This window comes from Nomascus leucogenys, chromosome 18 (genome assembly GCF_006542625.1).
Source record: "Nomascus leucogenys isolate Asia chromosome 18, Asia_NLE_v1, whole genome shotgun sequence".
NCBI classification, from domain to species: Eukaryota; Metazoa; Chordata; class Mammalia; order Primates; family Hylobatidae; genus Nomascus; species Nomascus leucogenys.
The window spans coordinates 29,869,563-29,893,001 of record NC_044398.1 but is presented as its reverse complement, the minus strand read 5'-3'; the positions used below and the strand labels follow the sequence as shown (position 1 = coordinate 29,893,001).

The following is a 23,439-nucleotide window of genomic DNA, read 5'->3' as shown; positions in this document are numbered from 1 at the left end:
CACACGTATGTTTATTGCGGCACTATTCACAATAGCAAAGAGTTGGAACCAACCCAAATGTCCAACAACGATAGACTGGATTAAGAAAATGTGGCACATATACACCACGGAATACTATGCAGCCATAAAAAATGATGAGTTCGTGTCCTTTGTAGGGACATGGATGAAACTGGAAAACATCATTCTCAGTAAACTATCGCAAGGACAAAAAACCAAACACCGCATGTTCTCTCTCATAGGTGGGAATTGAACAATGAGAACTCATGGACACAGGAAGGGGAACATCACACTCCGGGACTGTTGTGGGGTGGGGGGAGGGGGGAGGGACAGCATTAGGAGATACACCTAATGCTAAATGACGAGTTAATGGGTGCAGGAAATCAACATGGCACATGGATACATATGTAACAAACCTGCACATTGTGCACATGTACCCTAAAACCCTAAAGTATAATAAAAAAAAAAAAAATCAAAACCACAATGAGATACCATCTCACACCATTTAGAGTGGCGATCATTAAAAAATCAGGAAACAACAGGTGCTGGAGAGGATGTGGAGAAATAGGAACACTTTTACACTGTTGGTGGGAATGTAAACTAGTTCAACCATTGTGGAAGTCAGTGTGGCAATTCCTCAGGGATCTCGAACTAGAAATACCATTTGACCCAGCCATCCCATTACTGGGTATATACCCAAAGGACTATAAATCATGCTGCTATAAAGACACATGCACACGTATGCTTATTGCGGCACTATTCACAATAGCAAAGACTTGGAACCAACCCAAATTTCCAACAATGATAGACTGGATTAAGAAAATGTGGCACATATGCACCATGGAGTACTATGCAGCCATAAAAAATGATGAGTTCGTGTCCTTTGTAGGGACATGGATGAAACTGGAAATCATCATTCTCAGTAAACTATCACAAGGACAAAAACCAAACACCGCATGTTCTCACTCATAGGTGGGAAATGAACAATGAGAACACATGGACACAGGAAGGGGAACATCACACTCCGGGGACTGTTGTGAGGTGGGGGGAGGGGGGAGGGATAGCATTAGGAGATATACCTAATGCTAAATGACGAGTTAATGGGTGCAGCACACCAACATGGCACATGTATACATATGTAACAAATCTGCACATTGTGCACATGTACCCTAAAACTTAAAGTATAATAATAAAATAAAATAATTTAAAAAAAAGAATATTTGTCCAGAGGATCAAATACAACACGTACTCTGCAGGCACTTATCCACGAATAGCATTTCTCTTAGCCAAGCTTTTGAAAAGTATAGTGTGGCTCTGAGGTTGAAATTCTACTGAGAATCCTGGACATTTCCATTGCCAATTAAGAGACGAGCCATATACCTTAATAACAAATTGAGTGTGGCTTGCAATAGATCCTCTTATGAAAACTGATGCACCAGAAAGAACATTTCTCTCTTTCCCTGCTGCTGCCAAGTCATGTGGAGGTGGAAGCTGGAGATTGGGCTTCACCTGTAACCCACTGTCATGGTCGAGGAAGGCATTGCTGCTGGAGGTGTAATGGATGTTAATACTGCTTTACAAGAAGTGCTGAAGACCGCCCTCAGCCACGATGGCCTAGCATGTGGAATTCGCGAAGCTTCCAAAGCCTTAGACAAGCACCAAGCCCACCTTTGTGTGCTTGCATCCAACTGTGATAAGCCTATGTATGTCAAGTTGGTGGAGGCCCTTTGTGCTGAACACCAAATCAAACTAATCAAGGGTGATGACAACAAGAAACTAAGGGAATGGGAAGGTCCTTGTACAATTGACAGAGAGGGGAAACCCTGTAAAGTGGTTGGTTGCAGTTGTGTAGTAGTTAAGGACTATGGAAGGAGTCTCAGCCCAAGGATGTCATCGAAGAGTATTTCAAATGCAATAAATGAAGAAATAAACCTTTGGCTCACACATGAAAGAAAGAAAGAAAGAAAGAAAGAAAGAAAGAAAGAAAGAAAGAAAGAAAGAAAGAAAAGAGAGAAAAAAGAAAAAAGAAAGCAAGCAAGCAAGCAAGCAAGCAAGCAAGCAAGCATATTTCTGAAGAGAAGGCCAACCCACATCCCTTCCAAAGTGCGTGAAGGGAGTCCCTGCAGGCAGAGCCAAGATTCTCTTCAGGAGGAAATTTGAGAGTTCCCTAACAAGGCAATGAATGAGTAACTGATTCCCCACAATTCCACATCATAAAATGCAACAGCAATAAAAATTAGCCCAGAAAAAAATGTAAAGCAGGCATGTAACCATATATCCTGTTTGGCTACACATACACATATGAGCTTGCACACACACACACACACACATGCTTGCAGCACATCTAATTTTGAACAATAAGCCCTGTTAAAACTGGTTGTGAAATGTACACCCAAAGTAACTAAATAAGACGATTTATTGTTTATTATTATTTCCTATAAATCTCCCTAAAGTTGGAGGATTTTCATTAAAATGATTATTTCTGATCCAGATTTGGTAGCCCTTGTTTCTGGAGGTCATTAGATAGCAGCATTCGTTGTCTACTAAAACTACTCCTAGTCCATGATACCCACATCAGGTTATTTGCATTTGAGAGAATGCTTGGCCTTCTGTGCTCCAGTGCAGAGCAGGGTGGCAGGGCCCTACCATATGCAACAACCTGCAGGGCACAGATACTGATCCTTTGGAGCTGATGCTGGTCAGTGGCCTGCACTGTTAGGCATTTGTGCGGGTCCATAGGAAAGCAAACTAATGGGCTATCTCAATGTGGTTTCAAGTTAAAAATACAAGGATTCAGGACACATCTTTGTTTTACCCAACTGGAAATTACAAGCAGGATAGTTCATATTTTTTGCTTATATATTTTATCAAAGGCTGGAAAAGGATCAAGAAAAGTCACAAACCATTTAATATGATTTTTGGCAGGTGTTGTCACATGATCATATAAATTATAACAGATGACTGTGTTCCCAGCCTGTGAGCTGTGAATATAGGTCAGGCTTGCAAATTATTAAGCAAAGCCATGCAAATGGATGTTGCTTGCACATGCTAGAATAGGACGACTAACTCATTCTGGTTTGGCAGAGATTTTTCTTATTTTAGTACTTGCCTTAATCCATTAAGTGTTGCTATAGAAGAATACCTGAGGCTGGGGAATTTATAAAGAAAAGAGGTATATTTGGCTCACAGTTCTGCAGGCTGGGAAGTTCAAAAAATATGGTGTAAGCATCTGCTCAGATTCTGGTGGGGGCTTTATGTCATAACATGGTGGAAAATCTCAATGGTGAGTGGACATGTGGGAAGAGACAAAACCCGAGGGGTATCCTGGCTTTACAACAACCCATTCCTGCAGGAACATTCCCACGAGAACTAAATCCAGTCTCATGAGAGAGCTGGAGTGCACCAAGTCATTCATGAGGGATCTGCCCCCATGACCCAAACACCTCCCACCAGGCACATCTCCCAACACTGCCACATTGGGGATCAAAGTTCAACAGGAGTTTTGGTGGGGACAAACTCAAACCATAGTAGTACTGACTGTCCTATGTCCTGTAAAACCCCTTGGTCCCTGGCAAGCCGGGAAGATTGGTCATCCTTGCTGGAGGCCTTCCTCCCAGGTGATGACCCTTAGCTGTGTATTCACATTTGGGGATGAGGCACAAAACACTGACTGCAATCTCTGCAGGGGAGTGGGGCTTGTTGACTGATGGAGCTCGCCACAGAGTGTCTGAGCATCAGGTCAGCTCCTCATTGAGGAAACCAGCACACATCAGCCACTGGAGGCCCTTTGTCTGGGACGTTTCTTTTCTCCACAAATGAATCCTCTGGACTCTGGTTTGTAGATTGTAAATTAGGTTACTCACTCCCTGGGGACTGGGGTCCCATCATTCAATATGTAGATTGTGGCTTAATCCTTGTGTTTAAACTTGACCTTACCTCCTCCTCCCAAACCTGTGTGACTCAGACCTCCCATTCTACAGTTTCTTCAGTTCAATTTCTATGACAAATAACTCTCCTTTCTCCCCTGGGTGGAGGTGACCCTGGCTGAAGAGGGTAGAGAAAGTGGCCTAGGGTTTCCACTTATGCCCCTGTTTTCCTGTTTACAGCCTCACACTGTACCTCACCTCTTTAAGTGTGGATCCTTTCTGAGACTCCGGGGGTGAAGCAGGGAGAATCCGTTGGCTTCTTCTTCTTTTCTCCCTCTGGGGCATCCAAGTTAGAACATGCACCATTCTGCCAAATTACCACTCCTTTGTATACTATCTCCAAAATGCGTGTCAAAATTCTTGGTTGCTGTTTTCTCCTCTCTTGTCCCTATTGTCCTTGAAGGATTTTACCTGTGCTCTTCCTCTACTGCCATTTTATTAGGATTTGGGGAGGGAGAGGAAATAAATTTGGTTGCAAATCAACCATGTTTCATTGGACATCCATTTCTCTAGCAGTCTCTCTTTTGGTAACACCCAGTGGGTGGATGTTGGCACTTCTGGAACTATCTTCCATGTCTGTTATCTTTTATTTTTTTTTCTATTTTCTATTTATTTATCCCAGTCTGCTGTTTTCAGGGAGGATTCCAATCTTTCAGTTCACTAATTAGCTCTTCAGCTGCATACATTCCGCTCCATAGCTCATCCACTCAGGTGGTTTTATTTGTTTAAACTATGAATATATTTTTTGTTTTTTATTCCCATGATCAGTAATACAAAATGAACACATTGTTCACCTATAACATCCCTAATTGATTCTTTCCCATCCATTCTTATTTGAGAATATTCATTATACTTACTTCAGAGCACATTACTGGTTGTCTATTTGTTCTGTTTAATCTTCAGATCTGGAGCCAGACAGCTGAGGTTAATCTGTGGCTTCTCATGTTAAGCTATGTGACTTTGGACGAAGTTACTTAATCACTTGACACTTTAGTTTCTTCATTTGTAAAATGGCCATAAAAATAGTCCTACGTTAAACTCTTATAAAGTAGGACTCTTATAAGGTATTCATGTGTCTATTGCAAACATAAAATAGCCCCACTTTATGTTTGCAATAGTGCCTGACACATAAATGCTCAGTAAATATTAGCTATGGTTATTATGTTTCCTCAGGTAGAAGTCTCCCTTTCATGGTGGTGGTTCTGAAATGATATTTTTTGACAGTGAACTCAACTTTACCCATGAGATTTTCTGCAGGAAATCTACTGCCCTAGCTTGCTGTGAGGGAGGGCTGGAAATCACTGGATGAGCTTGTGCTCTATGCTGCTTTCAAGGAGAGTGCAGAACAGGCAGAGGCACCATCAGGTTGACCAGCTGTGCTCTCACAGCTGGTCTTTGGGATGTGGCTGTTACTTAACTCTTCCTTGGCTTTGCAGCTGTATGGGGCCCTGTCCTGTCTTTCATTCCCTAACACAGCTCATACCAGGAGACAGACACTGCTGTCCTGGTCATCTTGTCTGCCGGGGTGGGGTTGAGGGAGATATTCAGAGTCAATTCATCCAGCTCCTTCCACAGGCGTACTTGTCTAACCTTCTGTCAGAAGCCCTTTGGTCTTGTCTTTTCCAGGCATTCACCACTTCTGGGCATGGAATGCCTTGTTGCTGCTCCCACTGTTGCAATATATACTGTAGTATATACATGCAAGGATACATGTAGTATGTCCTTGGCCGCTGCTCATGAGCTGGGCTGCAGTATCAAATCAGATCCTGTCTGCTTTTGGCTTCCAGAAACGTGTCAGTGCTTCTGATTCTCTGAACATTTCCTGTTAACTTTTTGAGAACACTAATTTTTTTCCTTCCGTGTCATTTCTGGAGGATGGGCCTGGGTGGAGAGATGGCAGCATGTGCTCAGTCCACTATCGTGAAAAGGGAAGTCAGAGAATGTATAGAAAAGATAAGAAGTAAGCAGAATCTTGGAGAATGAGTAGGAGTAGCCAAAGTGAAAAGAGGAGAAAATGCCATCGTAGGCTGGGGAGACAGCTTGAGTGAAGGTGTGCAGACAGGAGACCACAGGGTAGGGGGAGGGGACACAAGCAATGCGATGTTTCAAGAGAGGCAAGACTTGTAAGGGAGAAGCAGGGCATGATAGTCTTATGTATCAGGTTAAGGGGCTTAATTTTATTCTGGAGAGCCTCTGGTGGTTTAAGAAAGTGACATAGGCTGGGTGCAGCGGCTCATGCCTATAATCTCAGCACTTTAGGAGGCTGAGGTGGGAGAATCGCTTGAGCCCAGGAGTTCAAGACCAACCTGGGCAACATACTGAGACTCCATCTCTTAAAAAAGAAAGAAAGAAAGTGACAAAGTCAGATGTGCACCTTGTCCACTGCGGAAGTTAGATTTGAGGGGTGTGAGACTAGAGCCAAGAAGACCAGTTAAAAAGCTCCTCCAGAAGTCCAGGCTAGAAACTACAAGGGCCTGAAAATTACCACAGCAGTATGTAAGAGATGGAGACAAGGAGTCAGATTCAACAAATATTCAGGAAGCAAAATCTGTAGATAAGGAAGAGTTTCTAATACTGTTTTCTTTAGATAGCATAGAAAGATACTTCAACCTTCTTCCACTGTCACCATATGCTTTTTTTCTTTTCAATTGCATTGTCTGCTGAAGTCAGCCATATGCTTTTTAAAAATTTGCAGAATTAAGCTATTTTAACTGCAGATAGTTAATCTCATTGGTACTAGTATGTAAATGTTTATGACTATAGTCAAAGTTGAAAATACTTCTATCAAGTTTCATATATGAGCCATAAGTTTACTGGGCATTTTAAGTTTTCTGTGCAGTGTCTAATCTTAATACTTCTCAAATTGATAGAATCATTATCCAGTTTGTCATGGACGGTCTTGTTGTAATAGTGGATTGAGTTTTATGTTGTTTTTGTAGATGTTAGTATTTCATATCAAGTTATAAAATTTAATCTTTCTTAGTGTGCACATCTAGAACTTGTGGACTTCATCAGGATAAAATATATCAGACAAGCTAAGATGTAATCAGGTACAGTGAGATGCTTAAGACATTTCATTTCACACAGAAGCATACTTCTATTTGCAATACTCCTCTAGTTCTGCCTTACTACACAGGAGCTCTAACAAAATACATTTACTGAAATTGCTCAAAAAAGATGTATTTATATGTGTGTGTTATAAGTGTATATATTGCACTATTGAGTGTACTCTCTACAGGAGAGAACTTCCATTTTAAATAGGCATGGATGTGAGCAGCCTTACATGCTTAAAACTATACATATGATGGGGGAGAGAGTTTTCCATAGACTAGTTTCTGGCTGCACACTTGTTTCTCCTCCACTGCTGACATATTTCTGAAAACAGGTGCTGGGGAAATGTTTATTATTTAGATATCATCTCTGACCCTGCTGGCTGAATCAGAACAATATTCCTGGAAGCCATTCCTATGCTGGAAGACTAGCAGTAATGCAACCACACATAGAAGTGACCGTAAACTACATAAAGCTTTCTCATCCCTAGCCAGATCCTAAATATCCCTATGACCACCCCAACATGAGGGGCATGAGGAGCAATGAGATGGAGGGGAAATCAGAGTGGAAAGAGCCAGCCATCTTAACTACAGTCAAGTGCTGCATGAGGACATTTCAGTCAATGACAGACCATATGGGACCATGACGGTTAGGCAGGGGCACAGGACAGGCAGGCAGCAGGGGCGGGAGGACTAGCAGCTCTTCCCTGATTAGCAGCTGGGGTTCTGCCTCCACCTGCCTTCCCAGGGCAGAAGCCAGATGAGCTGGACCATGATGGTCCCTTCAGATTATCATACCATATTTTTCCTGTACCTTTTGTGTGGTTAGGTATGTTCAGATAGACAAGTACTTGCCATTGTGTTACAATTGCCTAGCATATTCTGTACTGTAACGCACTGCAGTGGTTTGTAGCCTAGAAGCAATAGGCTATACCAGGCAGCCTAGGCATATAGTAGGCTCTACCATCTAGTTTTGTGTAAGTACACCTGGTGATATTTGCACAACAACAAAGTCACATAAGGATGCATTTCTCAGAACGCATCCCTGTCATGAAGCAACACATGACTGCATTTGCACTTAAAATAGCTGACTTTTGCAAAGTCTGTAAAAACATATTACCATGTCAAACATTGTTAAAGCCTCTCCCACCATGGCCTTGTAAGGAGCCCATGCAGCAAGGGCCCTGCAGTTTCCTGGTGAATCCTTCTCTATTGACAGCATGTGAAAAATGATTCTGGCAGACAGAAATCCAGTTGCTATCAGATCTCTAGCTGGAATGGCTTGTCAGAATGTGGTACCCCAGTGGGAGACGGAACCCAGGAGAAAAAGCAGGTTTAGAGAGAAAAAGTTCATTTCTTGACACGATAAATTTGAGCTTTTGAGGAATATTCTGGTAAACGTACTAGTAGGCTGGTATTTATTGATACATCTATAATTCTGGTACCACCTTACTATTAAAGAAAATTCAAACAATCCAAAGGAATGCAGGGAAAGAGCAAAAAGAAACAACAAGAAAGCATATTGTACATGATATTCTAAATTTCAGCCACTGGTGTGGCCTGTTTGCTGACTCGTTAGAATCTCGGAAATGATCTCCCTGTGACAAGCATTAACCATTTTTTGCCAGATCAGAAGAACGTCAGGGGTGGGGGCACTGTGGGGGTCTCAGGGGAGCGGCTGTTTACCAAGAAGGACGGAAGAATTCCAACTTACAATAATGTATAGGGTTTTACCGATGTGTTCTAGAGCCTGCTGCTGGTTGTGTGGCCACATGGCTGGAGTTACAGTCCCAGCTCTGGCAGAGGAGGAGGCCTGGGTGAGGTTTGCAGGTGCTGAGTTCCTCTAGCTCAGGCCATATAGGTAGCATAAATTCAACTTTTAATATTCATATTAATACTTACAATTTTTATATTAACACTGTCCCCTATATAACTAAGTGTTTTCAGTCACAGTTGTTTGAGAGGAGTGTTTATTTGAAGCTGGAGCCTTTATTTGCTCATAGTCACTGTTTCCTAACAAATAATACTCCAGTACCCACCTAACAGGTCCTCTAGAATTAGTAGACTTGAAAGCATCAGCAACACACCATGTGGTTTCAGAAGACCCTAGCTATAGTTGGGAATCTGACAGGTGCATGATGTGGACTCCCCACAGGGCTCACAGGTCAAGGAACACGTGCTCCCCACCAGCAGAAGGCAGGCACTGGACTGGTGCATGTGGACTGGGGCCCTGTTGCCTGGTAGGCGTGGGACATTTCAGCATGGGTCAAGTGTTCCCCACATCAGTCCCTCTGCCAGGGCCTCACCTGGATCACCCTAATTTATTGTCTTTTCAGCTCAATGAGGTAGATACTGTTGGCATCTCCTGTTTACAGACCAGAATCTGAGGCTCCAAGAGGCTTAGGGACATGCCCAATGGCCTGCCCATGCTGGAGTCCCTCTGTCTTCTCCAGAGCCTACCCTTGTCCCCTGCACTGCTGCCCGGTGTCCTTGTCCAGGTCAGAGTCTGCTGTCCCCTCCTCACTGTGTGCTTCTCGCCTCTAGGCTGGCACAAGGTAGGTACTTGGGAAATACTGGTGAAAGTTGGAACAAATGAATGAATGAGGTAATAAAGTCTACATGGTCGAGATGGTTGGGTGGCACAGGCTCCGGCCATATTTTGGAATAGTCAAGCCTTCTTGAAATCTAATATCTGCCCCACTTGACTGTTTCACACAATTCCTTAAATTGTGACTATAGCCAAAAAAAGAGATGACCAATCCTGAGGTGATGATTTCCCTTAATAGCCCCTTGAGATATGACCCCGAAGACTCAGCTGGAGCTGCAGGGAGATGCCAACCGCATTGTTCACTGCCAGCCTGTAGGCTCAGAAGGGGATGTTGACAGAGAAGGAACCTCCCAGCCCAGGAGTCAGACTTTCCACTGGGAGCAGCCTGGGAAGCTTACAGTCAGCTGAAAGTTCTCTCCCAACACAGTGTATGTGGCAGATGCATTCCCTAACTCCCCCAAGGTGACTTCAGAGCAGCTCATCTGGCTTCTGTCCTGGGGAGGCAGCTGGAGGCGGAACCCCAGCTGCTAGCCAGGGAAGAGCTGCTAGCCCTTCCTGTCCCTGCTCCCTGCCTGTCCTATGCCTCTGCCTGAGCACAGCTTTGTCTGGAGAGCCTAAGCCCTGGTGGGGCTTTGTGCATGTGGTTCTAAAGGTGTCTGAAGCCCACTGCCCCAGAGAAAGAGACAGACACCGTGAGAAGCTCCTCTGCCCAAGGCACCATTCCTGCTTTGACAGATACTCACACTCCAGAAGGCTTGTCGGAGGCATGCCAGCCACATTTGGTCCTTTCCTTTGCTCCGGTCCCTTTGTCTTACCTTGCCATCCTCCCTATTTATTCATGGAAACACCCCTGGAAGCCCCCAGGAGAAGACTTATGCTAGGCTGGGTGGATGCAGGGCAGCTGCAGTAGGTGGAAATGAAGCAAACCCAGAAGATTCCTACCCCAGGCTCCTGGATGTCCTGCTGAGGGGAGGGCTGGAGTGTGTTTGAAATACCAACCTCATTCGTGCTCATACACAACATGCTTCAGTGGCCCTGCTCACCATACACCATACACCATACACCATGCACAGAGCTCAGGAAAGACTTCACATTCATTTGTGAGCCCAAAGGCATTGGGGTACAATTCTGATGGGGTACAAGCTAAATATTGTCACATGCCACTAACCACAGGAATTGTCTCCTGCCTCACCCAAAGCCTCTGCTTGTCCAGGCCCCTACAGGTAGGGTTGCCAGGTAAAACGCAGAGCACCCTGTGGAATGTGAACTTCCGATAAACACTGAATAAATTTTTGGAATAAGTGTGTCCCAAATACTGCATACGACTCACTGAATAAACTACCTGTGTATCTGATATTCAAATCAACTGGGTGACCTATATTTTTATTTTGTTTTTTCTTTTCTTTTTTTTTTTTTTTTTTGAGACAGAGTCTCGCACTGTTGCCCGGGCTGGAGTGCAGTGGCACCATCTCAGCTCATTGCAACCTCCGCCTCCCAGGTTCAAGTGATTGTTCTTGCCTCAGCCTCCCAAGCAGCTGGGATTACAGGCACCTGCCACCATGCCCCGCTAATTTTTTTTATATTTTTAGTAGAGACAGGGTTTCACTATGTTGGTCAGGCTGGTCTCAAACTCCTGACATCGTGTTCCACCCGCCTCGGCCTCCCAAAGTGTTGGGGTTACAGGCATGAGCCACTGCACCCGGCCTATATTTTTATTTTCTAAACCCAGCAACCCTAACATTACTGAGCCATCACCGGTGCAGATAATTGAGGAATAACTAATAGCTATTGTCCATGACTCATTCTTTGGTTCCACAGGCTTCTAACCAAAATATATATATATATATGTCTTACCTGGACTGTTACATAATTACAGCTGTTCAGGGAAGTGCCCCAGCATCTACTCCTGCAGATCTCAGACACATCTTTGGTGTATCCACCAGAATGATCTTTCTATGAGAAAAATATGACAAGGTCAGGCCTAAATTCAATATTCCTTTACAGTTTCCTGTGTCTCTCATGAAAAACAAAAACAAAACCTTACTGTGTTCACAAAGGCTTTGTCCCTGGAGCCCTCCACAACCCTCCTGCCTCACCGTGGTTCACCGTAGGTTTCATGGCAGATGAGAGACAGTGAACCAGAGAAGGTCAGTGTGCGTTCACATCCCAGGCCCAAGATGGGAGGAGGGAAGGGGTGCCCTGCTCAGTCCCTTCTACTCCCTCCTTAACTGATCTCCTGTAGTGGAGCTAAGAAATGAGATGGAAAAAATATAAATGTCAAAAAAGGACAGATCAAATTTCCATCCTTCGTAAATACAACTATTTATCTATAAAATACAAAAGAATCACTGGCTGGGCAAGGTGGCTTACGCCTGTAATCCCCACACTTTGGGAGGCCGAGGCAGGAGGATCACTTAGGGTCAGTTCAAGACCAGCCAGGCCAACATGGTGAAACCCTGTCTCTGCTAAAAATACAAAAATTAGCCAGGCGTGGTGGCACACACCTGTAATCCCAGCTACTTGGGAGGCTGAGGCAGGAAAATCACTTGAACCCGGGAGGCAGAGGTTCCAGTGAGCCAAGATTGTGCCACTGCACTCCAGCCCAGGCAACAAAGAGAGACTCTGTCTCAAAAATAGAAATAAAAAAATAAAAGAATCAATTGTCTTAGAAGTATTAATATTAGGAAAAAAATGAGAATCCAAAAAGATGGTTGAGTATAAGATGAATAAAAAATAAATCAAGAGTTTTTCTCATAAACCAGCAATAATTAATTTAAAATATGATAAAATAGTAACAATAGCAAATAAATGCATAAAGTAAAAATAATCCTAACAAGAAATGAGAAGACATAAATTTTCAGAGTTTTAATGTATTTACTTATGAAGTTCAGAATACACAGGGTCCTGGATTTATGGGGGTTTGACTTACAATTTATAGACTTTACATTGGTCCAAAAGCGATGTGAATTCAGGAGAAGCCACACTTCAAGTACACATACAACCATTCATTCAATTCCAGTACGGTAGTCAATAAATTCCATGAGATAGTCAGCACCCTGTTATAAAATAGACCTTGTGTTAGATAATTTTGCCTAACTGCAGGCTAACATAGGGTTCTGGGCATGGTTAAAGTAGTCTAGGCTCAGCTATGATGTTTGGTAGGTTAGATGTATTAAATGCATTTTCCATTTAAGATATAATTTTGCAATGTGTTTATCAGGACCTAACCACATCATAAGTCGAGGAACATTTGTACATGCTTCTCCTTGTTTTTCTCTTAATTTAGGGGAAGGCTCAATAATGTGTGTGCTGGGTCCCAAGCACAAGTGGAATGGTGACCAGATTAAAAATTATCATTCAGAAAAGAATCAGAAATTATTCCCCTCATTCTCATCTGATTTTATGGGTTTCGATCCAGAGCTTCTCTCTGCCCAAGAAATGCAGTAAATCCACGAGAGAGAGTGTTCGCAGGTGTGAGGGTGGGAGGAGTGGGAGCCTTTCTGGAGGTGGGGCACATATGTGGCTGCATCCTCAAGCAATTGGGGACATTGTCTCAATCCTGCACAGCCCTGGGGTTTGGGGGAGTGGTCCCATTCCAAGCCGACATGAGACTAGGATGGCTCACTGAGGCCTGGAACTGAGCCCTGAGTGCCAACATCACTGCTGGGCTGCAGAAATCATTCAGGTGGCTGCACGGAGAATGGAAGGCATTATATCCCCACCCACAAATGGACCACATGGATTCAAGATGCCCATGTGTTCTTCCAAATGGTGTCTGTAGCTCCCCATCCCCCTGCAGCATCATAGGGAGGACAGCAGTTGGCCCCTCCCATCAAACAAAGAAAGCACATCCTGAGATTGAATTTTCCAATCTTGAGGAAAGTGGGGGCTCAGAGCCAGAGTTCATTTGATTTACAAAAACAGAAATGTGATGTTGCTTGGAACCAAAGCTATGGAAACTCGTGTGAACACATTCATGATTTATTATGCTTAAATCATCTTTATTCAGCTCAGGGGTGGGGTGGCTGGGAGCATGAACTTCAGGTCCAGGAAGATGGGTTTGGATCCAGCCTCTGCCACTTGCTCTCTGGAATAATACTTAAAACATTTAACTCCTCTAAGCTTCAGTGTCCTTATAAAAAATGGGGTAAACAATACTGGTCCCATGACATTGTGTGAAGATTGAATAGCACATAATACACTGTATTAAAAGGGCCTGTCAAGGTGTGTGGCACATGGTATGTGCTCAGTCAACAGCCTTTGTGTGTAGTAACAGCTCTGGTAGTAATTTTGCTAGCTGGAGAGATGGTAATAATTGTGACAGCAACAAGTATTTTTATCCCCGTTTTATAGATGAAGACATAGGCTCAGGGAAAAAAAAATCCCCAAGAGTCGCCAGTTACCTTGCTACCCAAACACATCCTAAGACCTGGCACACGTTAATTTTAATGATTATCTGGGTGAATGGATTAATAAAAGGGGAAAGCAGAGCCAGTGGTGTGGGGGGTAGTGTGAATGCCCACTGAGGTCTGAAGTGGGGTACAGATTCGTTCATCAGCAGAAAGTTACTCGGGTCACGTCTGCAGTGGGGGGCTCTTCCCTAGAGGCCTAGGCCAGCTGCCTCCATGTCAGGGGGCTGAGTTGGCATCCAAAGACTCAAAGGAGTGAATTGTACATGTCAGTCACAGGGTTGGCTTGGGCAGCACTATTCTGGGGCACCACTGGGCCCTCTGACCACCTGGAGAGCCTGACCAGGCCTGCCACAGAGACCTCAGAGTGCCAGAGAATCTCCACTGTGTCCTTAGCTCCACATAGTCAGGGCTTCGCTGAAGTCAGCCTCTCTCTGTCATTATGCTTGGCTGGGACTGCTCATCCTGATGGCACTGGGCAGGCAGTGGGCTGCAGAGGGAGAGCTGAGGGGAGCAGGAGGCAGGCACTCTGTGTGACTTTGGAGGGTCCTTCTACCCCAAGACCTCACTGCTACCATCTGTAAGTGAAGGAACTGGACCAGATGGGGAATAAGGAGGGCTCCATCTCATGCCAAAGGCCAAGGCTAGGAGTGGCTGCCTGGGGTACAGTGCTGGGAGGGTTTGCAAGGGGAGTGTCAAGGCTGGTCAGTGATTATGGGGAAGAGTCAGGGCCCATCAGGGGAATGAAGTGAATAAGGGTGCCTCCAGCCCTAATAGCCACAAGTGAATTCTGTTGAAAGGGAGTTCTAGCATCTCACAGACCAAGTGGATCCTGGGGATGGAAACCAAAGGCCAGACAAGATCCTCCCTGTCCCATGGCATTAATTCCTCTCAGAACTCACAGATGGTCAGTCGGGAGTACAGGCAGTTCCTGTCATTCCACTGCCCATCTGTGTACATCTCCACACACTGCTCTTTTCCCCAACCTGCGGGCTCCCCTGGGTACCAGTTGGTGTAGTTTACAGGGGTCCCATCTGAGTAGCGGAAGTCTCCAGGCCTGGGACCCTCAGTCAGGCCCACATAAGCATACGTGTTGTACTTCTTCACGAAGCTTGCAATGGCCTCATTTTCCTCTGGACTCCTCGGGACAGCAATGCGGCCACCTGCTCTGGCACATGCCTCCTGAATGGCATCAAAAGTGACGGACTGCCCATTGGTGGAGAAAACCTTCTCTCCTACTGTCATTATGGAGCCCTGCAGACTGAGGGCTGAGAGTAGAAGAGTCCGGATCAGGCCACTGACCGCTTTGTCTCTAAGCCACCTCCCTCACCTGGGGTTTCTGCTACCAGATTCTCCCCAGTCTCTCCATCTCTGCCTCTCTCTGTGTCTTGTCTTCCTCTTCCAATCGCAGTTTTCTAAATTCACTTTTAGACTCTCCTCCATTTATTCATTCATCTAAGTAACAATTACTTATTGCCAGAAATGGTGCAATTTCCTGGGATTCAGTGGAAAGCAAGGCAGGTGGAGAACTTGCTTTCTTATGAAATGGGGAGTGAATTGTGTCTGCTTCTGTCTCCTCTGGGCCATTCAAAGACATCAGAAAAGCAAACATCATTCCTTTCCCCAAGACCCGCATGTGCACACTTGTTTGTCATCTCTATTCTAGAAGGTGGTGCTGAAAATGAAGGGAATTTGCGGGAAACTCCTACCCTGTGAGGCCCAGGGGGTCCCCTTACCTCCCCTTGTCTGCAGGATTTGATGTCTGAAGTCGTGGAGTGTGGCTTGGAGCTCCTCATCTAGATGAGCTGGAAGCCCTGTGGAGAGCGCCCCACACAGAAGGAGGGGCAGGCCAGTGAAGACCCCCACTTGCTGCCACGCAGGCATTTTGCCATCTGCAATCCTGGAACTCTGCCCTTTCATTGCTGCTAGGCACCGCCTAGGCCCCAGGATCAGAGGGTCCAAACACTGTGGTCCCCTATTCTTTAGTGAAGCCTTGCCCCTGCTGAGACCCCCCACCCCTTGTCCTCTTTCCTGCTCTGTCCCTCGAGGGGCTCTGTCTGCCCGCCTCTGTGGGGCAAGTCCCTCTCCCACACCCTCCACCAAGGGCAAGCATGATGCTCTCTGCACTGCCCTGATGGACTTGCTTACTGCTCTGAGCTTCAAAGTTCCCCTCTGTGGGGCTCCTGATCACACTATCTGCCTGGATGCCTGGTCTGCATTCACCCTTCAGACTGCCCCCAGGGCCTCCATCCCAGGACGTGCCTCCCCTGCCTCCCAGCGCTGTCCCTCGTCCCACACCTGACTCAGTGTGTCCCCATCGGTGGTCATGAGACATGGAGGACTTCCCACACCTGCCCTTCCCTGAATTGTGACCACACTCCCCAGACACCTGGGCTTTCTCCCTCAAGCTTATCCTCTCTTACTTAGGTTGAGCAAATGCCCATGGGGAACCTGTAGGGTTTGTCTGACCCCCATCACCCCTGTGTAACTGACTTCAGGGTCGCTGTGCCCATGTTCCCACTGCCCACCTGCCCCACTCTGCTCACCTGGAGGGCCCCTCTCCCCAGGCTTCCCCTTTTCTCCACGCTCTCCAGGGACACCAGGGGCTCCAGGCAGCCCATCATTCCCAGGAGGACATGGCATAGCTCCAGGCGGACCCATGGGGCCTGCAGAGAAAAGAGACATGGATGTGTGCAATCTGTCACCCACAACTGGTTGGAGCTAGTGAGACTCGATGCCTATTATCACTGGGGCTGGCTCAGCTATCACTCCGTGGGCACTATGAGGACAGACTCTCCAGGATGCACCATCCTAAGGGCTCCAGGAACCCACCAGGTCCCACCCAGCTTACTACAGCCCCCAGCTAACTATGGCCCACAGCCTAGGGGCCTGGACAGATGGGCCTCCTGAAAAGGGGTCTGTGTCCCTCAGCTGAGGGTGGGGTCTCAAGCACAGTACCTGGAGGGCCTGGGTCTCCTTTGACACCATCTCTCCCGTCCCTGCCTGGTAGGCCGTGGGATCCAGGAGTGCCGGGGATACCAGGGCTTCCAACACAAACGTCCTTCACTTCGCACGCAGCACCAGAGGCTGCCATCAAGATGAGGGTGAGGGCCAGAGGGCACAGCCACATGGCTCTGGCTCCAGTTGCTGCTCCTGCAGGAGGGATGGCCATGAGTCCATCTGCCACCTCTGCCAACATCTCCCCCACTGTGCTCTGTCAGGACTCAGGAAGCTGGGCAGAGCCGAGAGGCAGGGCGGGCGAGACCAGAGTGCTGGGAAGACCCAAAGCCCCCGGGAAAATTCCCAGCATCATCTGGCACCTGGCATGGCCTCATGCTTCAGGCCTCCGGCTGGAGACTGTGGGGTCTCCAGGCTGCTGAGGAGGAGAAAGAGTAAGGAGCTCTGGGGAGCCCGGGGACCTGGGCTCCATTGCAGTCTCCTTTTTGTCAGTGCCTCACTATGTTACCCTGGGAAACTGGCTTCACCTCTCTGACTTCAGCTGAATCTTCCGTGCTCTGCAGAAAACCTGCCCTGTCCCTCCCAGGCTGTTAGGAGGAAGGATGAGGTCACTCAGTCACTGACTCACTCCATCTGTCCCTCATATGCTCTGTTACCTTCTTTTCAGGCTCCAAGAAATCAGCGACCTGAGAATGAAAAGAGATGAACGGGGCCCACAGCCTGGGCCCTTTAAGGTGATGATCAGGCTGGTGATGACCCTCTCACAGTCAGTGATGAGGTCTTCCTTCCTCTTGGGGCCTGTTCTCCCACTCCCCCCGCTTAGGCCCTGCTGAGTCCCTGGTAGGGATGGATCTGGCCAAGGAAGATATCAAAGTATGAGGGTCTTTGCAGGTCATCCATATTGATCGTGCTGTGAAACACCTCCCAGTGGAAAATGGGAGTTGCCCTCCTTCCCAGCCTGGGCCTTGGTCAGGCCTGTGGCTGCTGGGCTGGTCCTCTCTGCCTGCGATCCTCAAGCTAGAGAACACCCAGGGGATGGGGCTAAACTCACCCACACACAGAGCCTCCAGCTTCTTGGGTCTCTGCCTCCAAGTCAGAGCACAAAGGTGGACAACAGCATTTATAGGGTGTGGGCTGCCAGGCTTCTTCCCCACCCCCGAGAGCCCTACCACAAAACCTGTGCTCCAAGCAGGAAATAGGCATAGTGTTTACACAGCACGTTTCCCTGCAGAACACTCAGGCTGAAGGAATACTTAGGACCCTTGAGGGGAGCACAGAACCTGGTAAAGAAAAATACCAGGTCTGTAAGAAGAGAAATGCCCCACTGGCTAAGGCCACCCACTCTGCACTCAGGGAGCTCCACTGGGTTCCTTGTTTAGTTTCAGAAAATGAAGAAGTCACTGCTCCAGCTGAGGTTGGTCAGGTTGATCCAGGTCAACCTGTCTGCCCTGTAACCTTGCTCAGCTCTGAGCCCCAGGACCCCCAGCCGGTGTCTCTGGAGCCTGCAGCCGAGTTGGTGGGCACATGGGCAGAGTGGCTGGCAAATATGCTGCACGTTCTACTTCCCTCTGCCCTAGCAGGTTCAGCTGGAGGAGTCAGGGCAGCACCTGGAAGGTCACGGGAGAGCTGCAGTTTCTGTCTTTGGTAGAACATCACTTTGGGTGATGTCTGGCAACCTGCAATGGTGATTATGCTAAGTGTCCCAGTGATATATGAAGCCCTAGTTGTTGAGGTCCTGGTTCGAGCATCTGGATTAGGAGGACATCTCCAACTGTGGAGGTGGTAATGATGGGAACCAAGACAGGAAAATCTCCCCTGGCTTATTTGGAATTGGTTTGAAAAATCCCAAACCATTGAGGAGTTGAGCTCTTCCAGGGAGTGGAAGCTCAGCCAATGGACCCCACTCCCAGAAGCAGGAGGCTGGGCAGTGCCAATTTGTAGCACGGAGTCTTTCAGCTGCCCCAGTGCTGTCTGCCACACCATGTGGTGGGTGCTGGGCCAGGTGTGGAATGGGGGAGTCAGGCCAATGCAGTGGGGGGACAGGTGGGGCGCAGCTCCAGCAACTTGGCTGTGGGGAGGCAGGGCTGTTTTGCAGGTGATGAGCAGGAACAGAGGCCAACTCGGATGTGCAGGGCCTTGTGGTTGGCAGCGCAGGGCATGACTTTAGGGGAAAGGCACACCTGAGTTTTGACCCAGAGTTGTCACTTACTAACCAGGTGGCCTTGGTCAGTTTCATTTTTCATTTTATTATTCTGAAACAACATCAAAATTACAGAAAAATTGCCAGTATGGTACAACTTTTTTTTTTCCCTGAACCTATGAGAGTAGGTTGTCGAAACCCCAACACCTCAATACTTTAATATGCTTTTCACACAAAGGCATTTTTGCATTACAACCATAACCAAGAAATTAGCACGGATATAATAACTCCAAATAGCCTTCAGGCCCTATGCAAAATGTACACAATGCCCCAATAGTGTCCTTTATAGCAAAGGATCCGTTTCTGAGCCATGTGTCTTATTCGGTTGTCACGCTTCTCCAGGGTCCTGAAACCCACAAAGTCCCTCTGTCTTCCCTTCACCTTCATGACCTGAACACAGTGTGATTACAGGAGAGTTACTGTGTAAAATGCCCCTCACTTTGTTTGTTTGTTTGTATTGCCTCACAGTTAGATTCAGGTTCTGTAACTTCGGCAGAAATACCAGGGACACCCGGCTGCCGTCTTCTCCCATTCTACCCGGCGGCATGTGACTTTAGTTTGCCCCAAGACTGATGACGTTCGTGTTGATCATTTAATTAAGGTGGTGGGTGTCACAATTCGCCACTGCAAATTTATTCTTTTTCTGGTTTTAATCAGTGACTATGTTGTGGGGACACACTTTGGGACTATTGTAAAGATACCATCCCTCATCACACTCACACTGTCTTTGTTGCCCATTGATTGATTTGTAGCAATGTGGACTCGTGAGTGAGGCTTGCCACCGACCGCCAGGGGGAGCCATGCACTCGCCTGCGGGCTGCAAGGGACACTATCCGAGTTTGATGTTGAGACAGGTACAGTTTACCAGCACATGGCACCAGCAAATCTAAAGAATGTCGTTAAGAAGCACAAGCTTGTCATTCTTAGCACTAAGAATTGCTGCCGTCCCTGCTGAGTTCCGAGTGTCCATGCCAGGCCACAGCCTCCTCCCGCTGCTCAGGCCCCATTGCCCCCGCGGGTCCGCTCTCCTTCAGTGCCCTTCTCACTCTCCTCGGGGCTTCACCCCCCCCATGCTGGGCCACCTCCCTCTGCAGGGACATCCTCTTCACACCGCCAGGCCCTGGGTGCCCACGCGAGGCCACCACAGAGTCCACAGTCTCACTGCACTCCGAGTCCCACTCCCTGTGGCAGGACCCCCTCCTCACCCAGTGTGACTGAAACCAGGAAGACGACGCTTTCCCACGTGGGCAAGGTAAGACTGAAGGGGCACAGAGTGGGAGCCATGCACCGCCCTAAGGACAGCCCACGGGGGTCTCTGCAGATTCGAGACCTCTCTCTTAGTGCTCAAGGGACTCTTTCCTTCCCCTTTCTCCAGCTGCACTGGGTGCTAGCAGTGGGAAGAGGCTGTCTGTGGCTGCGAAAGCTTTCCCGTCGTTTTGGATCATCGCAGCACTCTATGAGGCGTACAGAGAGTAAATCCCCATTCCATACTTCAGTCAAGTGAGGCTGACAGGGGTTACATGGATTGCCAAAATTACCCAGAAATCCTCTTTCCAGCTCGATCCTCTGCTAGAACCTTCCCAGAGTCAGAGGGATGTGCTTAATCTACCTGTACATGGAGACAAAGAGATGCATAAATTGATTTACTAATTATGGATATATTTCAAGATCACTTCTACTGTCAGAATCTAAGGGGCAGCTCAGCCACATTAAGGGAATGGAAGTTGACGCTTCTTTTCCTTGATGCAGCCAGCAAACTAAGCAAATATGTGTGTATGTATTATAAATATATGTACACACATATATTGCGTGCTGTATATTTACACATATATTTATATTACATTGGCACATCTAATAAATGTCACTGCATTCTTAAAAAGCATAACACAATAATCTTTCTATTACCTAGAAATGACATATTTTAATTTTCATCAACACAGCCCTCTCACCTCTCTACCCTGAGCATTTTGAGTCTTCCAAACCCCAGAGAAACACGTCATGTTTTATTGAGGCTTTGAGAAGAGAGAGACAGCTTTTCCCATTCTGCGCCTTGGAGGAATTGAAACTGGCAGAAGGCAGCAACTATCTCCAATGAAATAAGCTCAGGAAAACACACGTGCGCGCACACACACACACACAAACACACACACACACACACTGACTTTGCATCAATAAGACCATACTGCAGATACTCTTCTACAGTAAGTGTTTTCTCTTACATACCCCAGCCACATTTTCATATTGACACATAGGGATATAATTGTAACTATAGTCTTTTCTTGGGGTTTCCTTGTTTTTAATTTGGGTGATTTATTCTTTACTTTTTTTAATTTTAAAAAATTTCTTATTTTTAATGGACACATAATTTTATATATACATGGGATATTGTGAGCTATTTTGATACATGCATGCAATAATCGATGATCAAATCAGGGTAAGTTGCATACCCATCACCCCAAAAGTGTATCAATATTTAGTGATGAGAACATTCACAGTCTTCTCTTTTACCTCTTTGAATGTATATAATGAGTTATTGTTGACTGTGATCACCCTCCAGTGCTCTAGAAGGCTAGAACTGATTGCTCTTGTCTAGCTATGATCTTTTATCCATTGACCAAGCTCTCCCCATCCTCCATTCTCCTGGTCTTCCCAGCCTCTAGTATGCTCTGTTCTACTGTTTACTTCTATGAGATTAACTTTATTTTTAGCTTCCACATATGTGTGAGAAGATTCTGTGTTTAACTTTCTCTTCCTGGCTTTATTTCACTTAACATAATGGCTCATCCATGTTGCCATGAATGACAGGATTTCATTCTTTCTTAGGGCTGGACAGTATTTCATTGTGTATCATTATCGCATTTTCTTTATCCATCCATCCATTGGTAGACACTTAATTTGATTCCACATTTGGCTATTGTGAATAGTACTACAATAAACATGGGAGTGCAGATACTTCTTCAACACTGAGTTCCTTTCCTTTGAATATATGCCATTGAATACTGAGTAGTGGAATTGTTAGATCATATGGTCGTTCTATTTTTCGTTTTTTGGAGGAATCTCCACTCTGTTTTCCATAATGACTGTACTACTTTACATTTCCACCAACAGTGTATAAGAGTTCACTTTTCTCTGCATCCTTGCCAGTATTTATTAGTTATTGTCTTATTAATAAGAGCCAGTCTACCTGGGGTGAGATATCTCATTGTGGTTTGACATTTTCCTTAGGAGTAGTAGTATTGAGAATTCTTATTTTTATATTATATTTATTATTTTATTTTAGACAGGGTCTTGCTCTGTCACCCAGGACAGAGTGCAGTGACACAATCTTAGCTCACTGCAGCCTTCACCTCCTGGACTCAAGCAATCCTCCCACCTCAGCCTCCTGAGTAGCTGACACTATAGGCATACACCACCACGCCCGGATAATTTTTTATTTTTGTAAGCATGAAATCTCACTATGTTTCCCAGGCTGGTCTCAAACTCCTGGGCTCAAGCCAACTTCCCACTTCAGCCTCCCAAATTACTGGGATTACAGGCAAGAGTCATCGTGCCTGGCCAAGCATTTTTAATGTACTTGTTGGCAGTTTATATGTCTTCTTTCGAGACGTGTCTGTTCAGATCATTTGCCCATTTTAAAATTGTATTATTTGGATTTTTTTGCTGTGGACTTGTTTGAGTTCCTTGTATATACAGGATATTAATTCCTTATTGGATTAATAGTTGCAAATATTTTCTCCAGTTCTGCAGGTTTTCTCTTCACACTGCTGATTGTTTTCTCTGCAGATGCTTTTTAGTTTGATATAATCCCATTTGTTTATTTTCACTTTTGTTGCCTGTGCTTTTGAGGTCTTTCATAAAATCTTCACCCAAACCAGTGTCCTGTGTTTATTTCTAGTAGTTTCATAGTTTCAGGACTTACATTTAAGTCTTTAGTCCATTTTGTGTTGATTTTTTGTATGTGTGAGAGATAGGAGTCCAGTTGCATTCTTCTGCATATGAATATCCAGTTTCCCCAGCATCATTTATTGAACAGACTGTTCTTTCCCCCAATGTATGTTCTTGATGCCTTTGTCAAAAATCAGTTGACTATAGATATGCGAATTTATTTCTGTATTCTCTATTCTGTTCCATTGCTGTATGTGTTTATAACAGTACCATGCTGTTTTGGTTATCACAGATTTGTAGTACATTTTGAAGTCAGGTAGTGTGATGCCTCCAGCTTTTCGCTTTTTGCTTAGGGTTTCCTTGACTATTTGGTGTCTTTTTGTGGTTCCATACAAATTTTATGATTGTTCATTCTCATTCTGTGAAGAATGTCGTTAGTATTTTAATAGGCATGACATTAAATCTG

At 45.9% G+C, this 23,439-nt stretch overlaps 1 protein-coding gene and 1 pseudogene across 3 annotated transcripts; one reads left to right on the top strand and one right to left on the bottom strand.

Moving 5' to 3' along the window:
* The first annotated feature begins 1,234 nt into the window (after positions 1-1,234).
* LOC100591572 lies at positions 1,235-1,982 on the top strand (annotated as a pseudogene).
* Positions 1,983-13,501: 11,519 nt separating this feature from the next.
* On the bottom strand, positions 13,502-17,977 carry LOC100591246 (pulmonary surfactant-associated protein A2). 3 transcript variants are annotated; one of them, XM_012502881.2, is made up of 5 exons: positions 17,940-17,977; positions 16,889-17,083; positions 16,477-16,596; positions 15,667-15,744; positions 13,502-15,198 (listed from the first exon to the last, which is right to left on the bottom strand). In XM_012502881.2, exons 2-5 carry the CDS (start codon positions 17,058-17,060, stop codon positions 14,822-14,824), a joined length of 747 nt encoding a protein of 248 aa, XP_012358335.2. In that variant the 5' UTR covers positions 17,061-17,083; positions 17,940-17,977; the 3' UTR covers positions 13,502-14,821. The 3 variants fall into 3 exon arrangements, with proteins under 3 accessions (XP_012358335.2, XP_030654361.1, XP_030654360.1); XM_030798501.1 differs by lacking the exon at positions 17,940-17,977 and adding an exon at positions 17,416-17,421; XM_030798500.1 differs by lacking the exon at positions 17,940-17,977 and having other exon boundaries at positions 16,889-17,422.
* Between the last annotated feature and the right edge of the window lie 5,462 nt (positions 17,978-23,439).

Excerpts from the sequence above, each read along its gene's own strand:
- LOC100591246 (XM_030798500.1), bottom strand. The coding sequence starts at position 17,129 with ATGTTGGCAGAGGTGGCAGATGGACTCATGGCCATCCCTCCTGCAGGA. Across the intron at positions 16,597-16,888 it reads AGGAGACCCAGGCCCTCCAG|GCCCCATGGGTCCGCCTGGA; the intron begins GTACTGTGCTTG and ends TTTTCTCTGCAG. Across the intron at positions 15,745-16,476 it reads TGGGGAGAGGGGCCCTCCAG|GGCTTCCAGCTCATCTAGAT; the intron begins GTGAGCAGAGTG and ends CGCTCTCCACAG.